This window comes from Canis lupus, chromosome 16 (assembly GCF_048164855.1).
Source record: "Canis lupus baileyi chromosome 16, mCanLup2.hap1, whole genome shotgun sequence".
Taxonomy (NCBI): domain Eukaryota; kingdom Metazoa; phylum Chordata; class Mammalia; order Carnivora; family Canidae; genus Canis; species Canis lupus.
In genome coordinates this window covers 58,554,916-58,567,711 of record NC_132853.1, presented here as the reverse complement: position 1 = coordinate 58,567,711, position 12,796 = coordinate 58,554,916, and the positions used below count along the sequence as shown (strand labels likewise).

The following is a 12,796-nucleotide window of genomic DNA, read 5'->3' as shown; positions in this document are numbered from 1 at the left end:
GGCCCTGGGCTGACGGCGGCACTAAACTGCTGAGCCACCTGGGCTGCCCATGGAGAATATTTAAAAAAAAAAACAATACATGCTTAGTGGGTGCCCACTAGGTGCCTTGCACTGCACCTGGTGTGACGGGAGTTCAACAGGAGAGCTCCTCCTGGAGGGAGGTGCACACATGTTCCCACTGTGGGGACAGGAGAAGAAACTAGAGAATAAAACAAGTGTTTTTTGGGGGCGTGGGCTGGGGTGGGGACTGTGAGCATCAAGCAAGCGCTCGGGAGGAAGAGACCGTCTTGGGTGGCAGGTGCAAGCATAGGCTGTGCCTCGGGCACCTGGGGGTCCCTGCCAGGGGTGGGGGGATGGAGAGGATGCAGTGGGGAGCAAGTGGGGCAGAAGACACGGGGCTCACCTCTCCTTGGGTAACACCTCCCTCCCTTACAACGCTCATGCTCAGCATCCATGTGACTGGTTCCATCAAGACTTCTGTCCCTTTCCTTGGGGATGATGGGAGATTTTTTTCCTTCTTTTATGGGCACTTCTGACCTTTCTAAAGGTTTTCTTAAGAGCACCTACTATTTCTTAAGTTTTATTGAGCTATAACTCGCACAACATACCATTCACCCATTTAAAGGGCGTCATTCAGCGGTTTGGGTGATTCATCAAGGTGTGCACAGCCACGGCCACGGTTGGAGAACCCTGTACCCTTCAGCTGTTTTACCCCCACCCCCGGCCCCCACGCCTCTCACCCCAGCTCCAGCAACCACCAGTCTGTTTTATTTTTCTTTCTTTTTTTTGACTCTGTGAGTTTCCCTATTTCTCAGTCCTGTGAATGGAACTGTAGACTCTGGTCCCTTGTGTCTGGCGTCCGTCACTCGACACAGTGTTCAGCGCGGCATTTGAAAAGTTCATCCACGTTGTGGCGTGAGTCAGAACTTGACTCCTTTTTCTGGCTGAATGCTATTTCATTGACTGGATAGACCATAGTGTGTCTCCCCATGTGTCACCTGGTGGACATCGGGGCTGTTTCCACCTTTGGGCTCGTGTGCACGACGCTGCTCTCAGCTCCCATCAAGTGTTTGCGTGGCTGTGTTTTCATCCCTCTCGGGCCACTGTGTAGGAGTAGAATTTCAGGGCATATGGTGACTATGTTTAATCGTTTGAGGAACTGCCAGACTGTTTTCCAAAGCAGCTGCACCATTTTACATTTGCAGTATCTACTATTTTTACAGTAAGAAAAACAAAGTCAACCAGAGAGAGAGAGAGAAAGAGAGGGATGGGGACAGAATCACGAAGCAGGGACCTTCCTGACGGTGCTGTCCCCGTGATACGGGGGACGGCAAGGCAGGCAGGTGCCCAGAACACGTGGCACGTGGGGTGCGGGCCCACAGGGAAGGCCGTTCAGGGGACCCGGGTCCGTGTGTGCACGGGACCATCAGCGTCTGTTTTGTCTCCTTTTGATACGTCCCCGTATTGGTGACATTTTACAAATGACATCTATTGCTTTTATGGTCAGAAAAATAAGCCCTGGAGAGAAGGGGAAGGAGACGAGTCCTCCCATGGTGCAGGGAACTTGCTGCCCTAAGGAATCAACAGCCTCTGGGTTTCAACACCTGGTTTTGTGCGGGTCCCTGAGGACTAACCCTTCAGGAGCACCTGGCCCCGGGGTCGGGCTCCTCGCACTGCCCTCTAGAGGCAGCCGGCCAGACTGCAGAGCTGCTCGCGGAGGGAGCGAGGACCCCCGAGTCCCACCCCGTGGGCTCCTGGGTGGGAAGGTGACCTAGGTCTGGTTTCACATACCAGGCTTCACGTCGCCCTGTTCACGGAAATAGGAAAATGCCCCTTTCCTGGCCCTGCCGGTCTCTAAACGCTCCTCGCGTGGGTTCTGTTCAGTCCTCACAGCTCCTTACGGTGAAGGTGCTGGTCTGGTCCCCGTTTTACAGATGAGGGAATCGGAGGAGTAGAGAGGTGAACAGTGTGCGCCTGGTCCCATGGCGTGTGCCTGAACCCGCTTTCACACACCGATTGTTAAATTCTGCTTGATGTCTCTCTCCCTGGTGCCTTGAAGGAAACCAGGGTGCGAGTGTTCGTGGCGTGGATTTGGCAGGTGCCGAGCACTGGGGCTCTCTCTCCTGGGGGTGGAGTGGGAGCTGGTTGTTAGGCATTCCCCAGTACGCCCGTGCCTGGGCCACACTGCCAGGAGGATCTTCCTGGTCCCCAGGCCTCTGATGCTCTGCTGTGGTCCAGGTTTTAGAAATCTCGTGGCTCCAGCATCTAAGCCAGCAGCCCTCCACCTGCACAGCCTGTTGGACTCCCTTGGGGTGTTTGTTAGATGTCCTGGATCCCAGGTGGCACTGTAGACCAGTTCCAAGCAGGATCTCCAGGGATGTGGCCTGGGCATCAACATTTCTGAAGCTCCCCAGGAGAGACCAGTGTATAGCTGGTGGCGAGAGCTGGCATCTAACCAGAACCTTCCTTGCCCTGGGTCAGAGGCAGAAGACCTTTCATTGCAGAGGGCTGAGCCCGAGCAGCCGAGGCCTGTCACCTCCTTTACAGAGGTGCCTCCGGACATTATTTTCATCTCCTGGGGCTCTTTGTGGTCACTCGGTCCTGCCTATTGTCCAGAGATCCTGAGGACCCTGGCGCTGCCTTCTATTCCATGAGATGGATAGGCCGGACTGTAGGGACGACAGCCCAGAAGATGGATTGTGTCCAGCAGTCAGGAGCCCCGGCATGTCATGTCTGCCGAGTATGTGGCTCAAGTCCTCTCTCCCTGTCCCACGGACCATGAAGCGTGCGTGTCCCACGTGGCTGCTTAGAAAGTGTGGGTGCAGAACAAGAGCTGAGGGAAGAGGCTGCACACAGCCGCTTTGCGGGGATTACTTCGCTAGTGGTTGCCTTGTGTTATTTCAGGGGACGTGGTAGGAGAATCTCTTTATCTATTTTGCTCAGCCCCTCTTCTGGAAGGAAGAGGCTTCTGCATCCAAAGGAAATGTCGTGGGCAGCCCGGGTGGCTCAGGGCCTTAGCGCTGCCTTCAGCCCAGGGCATGATCCTGGAGTCCCAGGATCGAGTCCCACATCGGGCTCCCTGCATGGGGCCTGCTTCTCCCTCTGCCTGTGTCTCTGCCTCTCTCTCTGTGTCTCTCATGAATAAATAAATAAATCTTTGGAAAAAAACAAAAAACAAAGGAAGCATTGTGAGTCAAAGGTAAAAAGCCTGACCGTCTTGGTTACTTTGCAAACGTTGATATTCTCATACAGAAGCTCACTCGTTCGTCTTTGCTACTTATCATGTAACACGTGTGTGTCCTGTGCTGTTCCTACACCCGGGGCCATTACACCGTCCCCATCTGAACCAGAAGACAATTCTCCAAGTAACGGTAGGGCACGTCTTAAAGGCTGGCTACAACCAAAACCATCCAAATCGTAGCTCCGCCTGTAGTTAAACCGAAGAAGATATATTTTGTTTGAAGATCCATCTGCTTGTAACCGCGCTTGTCATATACGGCTATTTCATGGGTAATACTGGAAGCAAACAAGGGACATGGGGCACATTTTAGTTTCTAGCTGGCCCTGGAGCCTATGATCAACAAAAGGCACTTCTAGCAGAGGCTGGCACACCCGTTATGGAGAAACCTGACTTCTTCCCCCAGCCGGGTGAGATGGCTCTGGGTCAAATCTGGTGTTTACTTTCTGAGCACAGACTCTCCATCTTGTTCTCCTGGAGGCAGGATGGGCCACCCAGAAATCACGGGGCACAGTAAACCACTCAGCCAGCGCTGGCAGTGGCCCCAGGAGTGACCGCACGGCCCGAGGCAGCCCACCTCCTCTTGGGCTGATGACTCAAGTTCACATGTTGAGCTGGGCACCATGAGACACTCATGTTCAGGAACTGTTACAGAATTGGCCCTATAATTTTCTTCTGCAGTCCTCTCCTCCAAGAGGAAAAAGAAGCCTACAGTCCTCAGTTACAAATTTTAATTAATTCCTGTTTTTCTCTCCAAGGAAGACTGTGCGTTTTTCCAAGGCAGACGTAGGAGGGTGTTGTAACAGATGTTCACGTCGTGCGGGCCCAGGGCCCAACCAAGCCTTAATGACTGTACCTGTACTGAAGGGGTGTCCTTTGAACTTTCTGAGATGCTGTTTCGTTTATACGTGACCTCCAAGGTGAACAGGAGCCCCATGGCCGGGACCGTGGAAGGTACACTCTGCGTGCTGCATCTCCGCGTCCGTCCATGTGCTACTCTCAGCCGGAGCATGAATTGGTGGCGAAAAGGTCAACAGGGAAGGTAGCAAAAAACAGGCAGATGATGAAGCAAACTGTTAGAACAAATACCCATGGTGTTGTCAGTAAACTTTTATTGCGCAGTTTACAATGTGTGAGGAACCGTGGATTAAAAAAAGATGCAGGCTTAACTCTTACCCTTCATACCTATGATCTGGTTAAGGAGCAAGACGCCTAAGAAAGGCAAGGAAAGGGGCGCCAGGGTGGCTCAATCGGTGAAGCTCTGCCTTCGGCTCATGTCAGATCCCAGGGCCCTGGGATGGAGCCTCCATCAGGCTCCCTGCTCAGCAGGGAGTCTGCTCCTCTCTCTCCCACTACCCCTCCCCCCTGCTCCTTGTCTCTCTCTCTCTCTCTTTCAAACAAATAAATAAAATCTTAAAAAAAAAAAAAAAGGGCAAAGAACAGCACAGAGTGGGCCATCGCGAGTCAGGCAGCAGACAGCGCTGGTGAACTCGGAGGGTGGAGCCAGCATGAGTCCCACCCGGACCGACTGTCAGGCACCACCAGGCTGGGCTGGAGGGGCTGCAGGGTGGGGGGGACGGACAGGGAGGCAGTAATGAGCTCTTTGCCATCTGTCCCTTGCCTGCCCCCCCTTCGGCTACTCTGAACTCCTAGAAGTGCCTATATAGTTTTAGCAGGGGGAGAAAAAGGCAAACGCCTATTTTAGAAGTACTTAGAACCACCCAAACGCTTCTCTTCCATTAGTGGTTAGGATTCAGAACAAACGCTCCGGCAGCAATCCTGCTCCTTGATCCTTTTCTGCACCTGGCATGTCGTTTGAGTCTGAACAGGTACGAGGGAAAGTAGAGCTCCCGGAGGTAAGCGGGCCGCTAGCACAGAAGTGAGAGCATCCCAGTCCCCATCCAGGGAGTGTGTCCGCGACCTGCCCGGCACACAGGACGTCCCCGTGCATAGCCTCAGGACAGCCGACCCGCATTTCTACCCGGCCAGGGGTCCCGGTTTGATTTATTCGAGACTGGGGCGCAGTCGCCAAGCTGCGTTATGCCCCGAAGTGCATTTCTATTCGTGGATCCTCCGCAGCCGGCGCTGTGCCTGAGATCACTACGTCGGCCGTCCCAGAGCTTTGTCAAGCGGAGAGCCCAGGGTGCAGCCCCGGCTCCCACCTGCCCCTCGGGGAGCCCCCCGCCACCCCGCCGGGCTCCACGGCTCACCGCTCGCTGGAAGGCCGAGATTTGAGGTGACCTCTCAGGCCTCACCTGAATGCACTTGGCTCGTGCCAGGGCTGCCACCAGCACGAGCGCTTCGGGAGAGGAAGGGAGGAGTCGACTGGGAGGCCCGAGGTAGGAAGGACAAACAGTGCCGCCGCCTCCGCGGTGAAGGGACGTCGGAGCTGATTTCCAGCTTGATGCAGATCCATGTTTTTGCTGTTCGCGGTGGAAAAACCCAGACAAGTTCAACGTCAAATGGACAACATGTTTGTGAACGATAAAACAGGGAAAACGTGATGTACACACACGATCTCTTTTGTGCAAACACACACGTGTGAAAGAATATTGGAAGGAAATGCGTCTGAGGGCTAGCTGTAGGAAAACGGGAGGTTTCTTTCGTGTCCCTTCCCTGTCTGCCAAGGGCTCTACGGTGAGCACGTGTCCTTTCTGTGCTCCGAGCGGACAGTCCATGGTGTGCCCGTCAGTGCGGGCTGCTGGGACAAAGCGGCACAGACCAGGCATTGACTCCCTCCCCGTCCTGGGGGCTGGGAGTCCGGCATCCAGGCGTGGGCAGGGCTGGTTCTCCTGGGCTCGCAGATGGCCGTCTCCTCCCCGAGGCCTCAGTGCCTGTCCCTCTGTCCGCGTCTGTGTCCTGATCTCTTCCTATAAGGACGCCTTTCTTATTGCATGTGGGCCCCCCCACCACGTGATCTCAATTAATCTCATCTCCAGATGCAGGTGCATCCTGAGGTGCTGAGGGTCAGGGCTTCACATGGAAATCTTGGCGGGGCTGCTGCTCAGCGCACAACACACGGTGTCATGGGCAATGAACCTCCACGCACCCAAGCTGCACTTGGGTGCCGGAGGTCGGCAGGAGGAGGACCCGTATCTTGTGCTGAGCTGGGTGATCCCTGTCTCCTCAGGAAAGGCCGAGGGGAACGGCAAGATGCACATCACCCTTTGTGACTTCATCGTGCCCTGGGACACCCTGAGCAGCACCCAGAAGAAGAGTCTGAACCATAGGTACCAGATGGGCTGTGAGTGCAAGGTAAGCTGGTACCACCTGCCTCTGGGCTTTACCTCATCACCTCCTTCTCCAGGAGGACTGCCGGGCTTTCCAGGGCCTCTCAGGCCCCGGGGTCCTCAGGACAGGGCTCTGGGGAGGGACGGCCTCTCCACAGCCAGGAGCCCCGAGGAGGCATGCCCCTGTAGATGGATATTTGGGAGGTCAGGGGCATCTGGCCTTGTGGCCAGTAGCTCCTGGGAAGGAGACCTTCCCGGGGGAGGAATTTTTTGGAGAGGACAGGGTGCTGTGAGTACTCTTTACAGATGCACAAGTGCAAAGACTTGAGTGCCTTGGGAAAGAACATCCCAGCCCGAGGGCCAGTGTTCCAGCCATATCCAGGCCCTGGGGCCACGGAGAACCCTGACACCCCACCTCCTTCTTACAAACAGCCTGGAGGGGTGCCTGGGTGCCTCAGTCTCAGGCCATGATCTCGGGGTCCTGGGATCAAACCCCACGTTGGGCTCCCTGCTCCGTGGGGAGTCTGCTTGTCCCACTCCCTGTGCCCCTGCTCGTGTTCCCCCCTCAAATAAATAGATTAAAATGTCCCAGAGGTCGTGCTAAGCAGTTAGAGCAGCACCAACATTAAGTGCAGCTGTAGGCAGAAGGATCTCCAGGGCCCCAGGCCTGGGTCCTCTCTCTCCCGCCGCCCGAGCCTCGGGCCCCAGCAGGAAGCACCACCAGGCACCAGGGCGCCTCTGTCCCTGGAAGTGGGTCTGGGGCCGGAAGGCTGCAGGGACTGGCTTCTGCTGATGGGCGCTGCTCACGCAGCCCTCGTGCTAGCGCTGGCACATCATCACGAGCCAGTCCCTCGGCTCATTCAAAGTGAGAATTGTGACCTACAGCCACATGGACGTGGAGCAAAGTCCTCCGTGTCCAACGTGCAATCAAAACGAGCTCCTCCCTGCCCCTCTTGTGGACTTGGTTCCTCCGCAGAGATGCTACTTGCCGATCCCCTCAAAGCCCATGCATATGCTTCAGGGAAAGATACCAACCTTTTCATTTGGAACCCAGCTCCAGGGAATTTCAGACCCTCTGTGGTGGTGGGGGGGAGGGCAGCACTGAAGCCTTTGCTCAGGCTCAGGGATGGTAGACCAGATGGCCCAGAGCAGAGGGGCACCTACAGTGGGTGTGGGTGCGGGGGCTACTGCCCAGGGTCCTCCTGGCCCTGCCCCCTCCCAGGTAGGCTGCCTGCTGCTGTTTAGAGAGGAGGGGGCGCTCAGGAAAGGCTGCGGATGGAGCAGTTGACTCGAGCCCCCACTCCCCGCCGCCACCCCTGCCCCCCGCCTCTGCGCTCATGTGGTCATTCATTTAACAAACTGCCCTTGAACATCTTTGCGGGGCATGTGGCTAGGCTCTGGAGATGCCCCCTTGAGTGGCCTCGGTCCCTGACCGAATCCGCCTCCGTGTCCGTCTTCCTAGATCACGCGCTGCCCCATGATCCCGTGCTACATCTCGTCTCCGGATGAGTGCCTCTGGATGGACTGGGTCACGGAGAAGAGCATCAACGGGCATCAGGCCAAGTTCTTCGCCTGCATCAAGAGAAGCGACGGCTCCTGTGCATGGTACCGCGGAGCAGCACCCCCCAAGCAGGAGTTTCTCGATATTGAGGACCCGTAAGCAGGCCAACAGCACCCCTTTGGCCAACGGAAAAGCCTCCAAGAGTTTAGACTGGTCCAGCTCTGACATCCCTTCCCGGAAACAGCATGAATAAAACAGTCATCCAAGTGGGTCTAAATTAGTATGATTCTCCTCTTACCCCCACCTCCCTTTGAAACATGGCCGTGGGCCCTCACCCCAACTGCCGGCCTGGGCGGTGTGTGTCCCAGGCTTCCATCCTTGGGTGCAGGCAGGGCTGGGGCGCACGGGCCCAGCCCCAGCCCTGACACTGTCACAAACACTGAGCAGGTCGCACATGGGCGTCCCCCAGGCCTGGTCAGGGCAGAGCCTGGAAATGTGCATTTTGCAGAAAATTTTGAGGGTCGTTGCAAGACTGTGTAGCAGGCCTACCAGGTCCCTTTCATCTTGAGAGGGGCAAGTCCCTCGTTTCCTGCAGCTTCCACACCTCTGGCCCTAGGGTGGCAGGCCCTGCCCCTTGCAAGTGCCCCTGTCTCCTCTGTGCTCCTCGTGGACTCCCGGTACCTGTGACTCCCATAAATACAGAAGCAGCCCTGGACCAGTGGTGGGCTCTCGGAGGAGCCGCGGTTAATCCTGTTAATCAGCAGAATCGCAGTGGGAGCCACGCTCCAGGGCCTCGTATGAAGTGGGTGACATGTTTCAGCTTCAGCCAAGTCCTTCCAGTGCCCCCACCACATGCCCTGACACTGGGGGAGTCTATGGCATTCCGCCCTGAGGGCAGACATTTGGGGGGGACGCTTGGCTCCCCTTGCAGTTTACTCCCAGGCTTCTGAAGTCATTTTGGCTTGCTCCTCCTTCTGCCATCAGGCTTCCAGATGAGTTGCACACGCTGGCTTTGCAAGGGGTTGCGTGTGGCCAGCGGCCTGGGCTGGCTGTGCCCTGTTTGCACATCCAGGGGCCATTGAAAACTGGGTCTTGCTGTGCCCCCCAACGCACCTCAGAGCCCCTCCCTCCAAGACGGACGGTCACTGTGCTGGGCATGGATTTCTGTGAGTGAAGTTAGCTGGGCATGTTGTGAAGTCTTACCTAGGAAGGGAAAAACGGGGAGGTAGGCGAGTTCGATGGATCTCTCTCTGGGCCTCCCGGATGCTGTGGCCAACATCCCGTTGTTTGAAAGAGGAATTCTCAGTTGTTGTATGAACCCAAGCTCCAGGTGTACCAACCTCCATGTATATTTGTCACATTAAGATCTCTTGGTCATAAAACATCATAGGGGGACTAGAGAACCTGTTGTTTTATCCTAAATGTGGTTTTCTGCTGCAAGTAAAATGGAGGTTGATGCAGGCAGAAATCTGTCAGTAACGAAAATCTTTTTCTTCCTACTTGTAAAGATAAACTCTTGTGAGTTTTTCTTGCATGTCGGGCAAACACACCTGTACACGAGCACGTGCGCACGCACACGCTGCAACCCAAGTCTGTCCGCCTGTGAGTGGTCCTTCTGCAGAATGCTTCCAAAGTCACCATGTTCTCAGTGTTGCTCTGTTCAGCGGTGACCCCAAAGCACCTGTAAGACTCCTGACCCCCAAGTGGCGTGTGAGCCCCCATGCCTGCCGGGACCTGGTCAGTGTAGATTTTGATGACTTCCCTCTCTTGGGCAGACTAGGAGAAAATCCAGGAATTAGCCCCCGCTTCCAGGGTGTTTTCATGCTGTACAGTGATAGAAAGTTTGTAAGATGTCATAATGGACCAGTCCATGTGATTTCAGTATATACAAGATCACCAGACCCCTCCAATCAATATAACACCCCACCCCCGTTTGCTTCCTGTATGGTGTTATCATATGTAACATTTACTCCTGTTTCTGCTGATTTTTTTTTAATGTTTCAGTTTGTTTCTGACATCTGTTGTAATCATTCCTGTGCTGTGTTTTTTTATTACCCTTGGTAGGCATTAGACTTGCACTTTTTTTTTTTTTTTTTTTTTAAGGTTTCTGCATCGTGGAAGCATTTGACCCAGAATGGAAAGCAGGGCATGGTAGCTAGCCTATGATGGTGGATTCCTTCAGATGTTTTCTTTCCTTCTTTGAGTATGGTTGCTTTTTCCATCTGCTACCTTTTGTTCTCTGGTTCAAATCATTACAGAGTAAAGGGTCTTTGAGTTGGTCGGTTCCAAAAGATGGCCTTTATACTCAATCCACACACATTGGTCTTCTAGCCATGCTGAGCAGAAAACAAAAACAGAAACAGAAAAACCAAGATGAAGTGCCCAGTGGCAGCCAAGAGACAAAGCCACTCAAATACCGTCAGAGTAAACCATTGCAACGTGCATGTAGTAGAAGAAGGCTCTCCATTCGGCATTGTTTAATTTATATGTTATGTTCTACGCACTGCTCGTTCCTCCCTCCATTCTTGTCTTCATGCAAGCAACTCAAAATATTTAAAATGAAGTTTACATTGTAGTTATTTTCAAACCTTTGCTTGTTAAGTATTAAGAAATATCGGACTTGCTGCCATAATTTAAAGCTTTGTTTGATTGTGTTTGTTTTTGCTTGGGTTGTTTTTTTGTTTTGTTTTGTTTTGTTTTGTTTTAACTTTTGGGCAATGTGTTTTTGCTGGAATATGAAGTCTGAGACCTTCCTGTGCTGGGAAGACGTGAGAGCTGTTGAACGTTGACAAGCAGACTGCGCATGTCTCCGATGCTTTGTATCATTCTTGAGTGATCGCTCGGTCAATGGACAATAAACAGTATTATATCAAGAACGCTGGCTCTGTCTGGGTGGCTATATCCGACGTCCTAGCTTAAGAACTGAGCACCTCAAAAAAAATAATAAAAATTAAAAAATAAAAATAAATAAAAATAAAAAGAACTGAGCACCTCCAGAGGAGCCTGTCCCGTGGAGGTGGCGACGTGTGTCCCGGAGAAGGAGAGGCTCTGGGTGCTTTGGGGAGAACGTGGGAAAGTGCAGCAGAGAGAGGGGGCGGGCAACCGGGAACGTGGTTTTCTTAGATCGGCCAAGAGGAGAGCGCATGTGACAGGGGCCCCTTTGTTCATTTGGCACGTGCATCTCACTTTCTGTCCTGGAGCGTTCCCGGCACACAAACCTAGGAAAGCAGAGCCCTGTGCCCATCGTGCATCTCTAACACTATGCAATTCATGGTCCTCGTCTTCCTTCTTTGCTGACACCCTCACCCCACACAGCCCGCCCAAGGTTACCGCAAAGGGGAATTCCAGACATGAAACTACTATCAGTAAATGTTTCAGTCCATATCTTTTAAAAATAATAACTATTTAAAAAAAAAACTTCCAAAAAATAAAAAAATTAAAAACCATAAAATAAAAGTAAATAAATAAATAATAAAAAATAATAAAATAAAATAAAATAACACTTCCAGGGCTCCTGGCTGGTTCAGTTGGTAGAGCATGGGACTCTTGATCTCAGGGGCTGTGGGTTCGAGCCCTATCTTGGGTACAAAGATTACTAAAAAATTTTTTTTAAAACCTACAACATTTCCAAAATACTTTTATCGCACCTTAAAAATGTCATTAGGATCCATTGGTGTCTAGTCAGTGTTGACATCTCTTCCATGCTTTATGATGGTCCACTGGCTTGAATCAGGACCCTAATAAGGGCTGTACATTGCATTTGCTCTCGAGGTTCTGTTTTCTACAGGTTTTCCTCCTCTCCTCCTCTTAAGCTGGGAAAGACGGCCCCGTCATAACCTAAACTTGAACCAAGTCTCACGTCGCTTCAGGTCACCATAAAAAAACTCTTTAAAGGTCTGTTTGAATACTTCCTCACCCCCTGGGCCATTTGTGGATTCGTCACATCAGGGACACACCAGAAGGTTGGTGTTTCCCATTTAATGCAGCTGCTACCCGGTCAGCAGGAACAAGCTTCTGGATGCCTTTGTGAGGCCACAGAGAGGCTAGTAGGGGACAAAGTTTGCATTGATGCCTGTATCACTAAACATTAAATGTCATGCATTTCCTATCACCTATGGCAGAAATGTTTGGCCTGTTTTTTCCACCTGCTCAATGAGGGAAACGGTTGAGCCACATGTCAGAAGAGTGCTATCAAAACCCTCTGTGCTGTGTAAATACCCTTGCCTGGCATTTGTGCTCCTCCGGGCCTGTAGGCCCCATGGGGTCCTAGCAAACAATGCTCAGACGACTGCTACCGATGTCATTTATTTTATGTAATTGAGGTCAAATGTGACTTCTGAAAAACACTTCTCATTATGGAAATTTTCAAATATATAAAGAAATGCAGAGAGTGAGCTAACAAACTCCATGCACCTATGACCCCATTATTATCCGAATTTTCTCTGTCTTTGCAAACAATTTTGAATTGGTTTGAGGGCCCACTTACAGGGTGAGCAGACTGTTGCAGATGCTCCAGACACCATTATTCCCATCCTCAGGCTCACTCATTCTGTGAAAGGAATGTGAATGGGGGACTGGGGTCCGAACCCCCAACAGACACATGAGGGTTTGCAGCAACAGATACTGCAGAATCCAATGTGAAAAGGCCCCGGGGCAGCCACCAGGACTGGTTAAAACATCGAGAAGTTTGGGTAGCACTAGCTTTTCCCTGTTAATTGTTTTTTTTTTTTTTTTAAGATTTTATTTATTCATGAGAGACACACACAGAGAGGCAGAGACACAGGCAGAGGGAGAAACACGCTCCCTGTGGGGAGCCCCATGTGGGAC

The 12,796-nt window shown here is 52.6% G+C and overlaps 1 protein-coding gene across 3 annotated transcripts in view; it reads left to right on the top strand.

Moving 5' to 3' along the window:
- The window catches only part of TIMP2 (TIMP metallopeptidase inhibitor 2), a 47,864-nt gene extending 37,019 nt beyond the window's left edge, over positions 1 to 10,845 (top strand). For all 3 annotated transcript variants that reach the window (XM_072781835.1, XM_072781834.1, XM_072781836.1), the window contains 2 exons: positions 6,369 to 6,493; positions 7,931 to 10,845. In XM_072781835.1, the coding sequence (XP_072637936.1) occupies positions 6,369 to 6,493; positions 7,931 to 8,128 (323 nt within the window). In that variant the 3' untranslated portion in view covers positions 8,129 to 10,845. The remainder of the gene's footprint in view (positions 1 to 6,368; positions 6,494 to 7,930) is intronic.
- Positions 10,846 to 12,796: the final 1,951 nt, after the last annotated feature.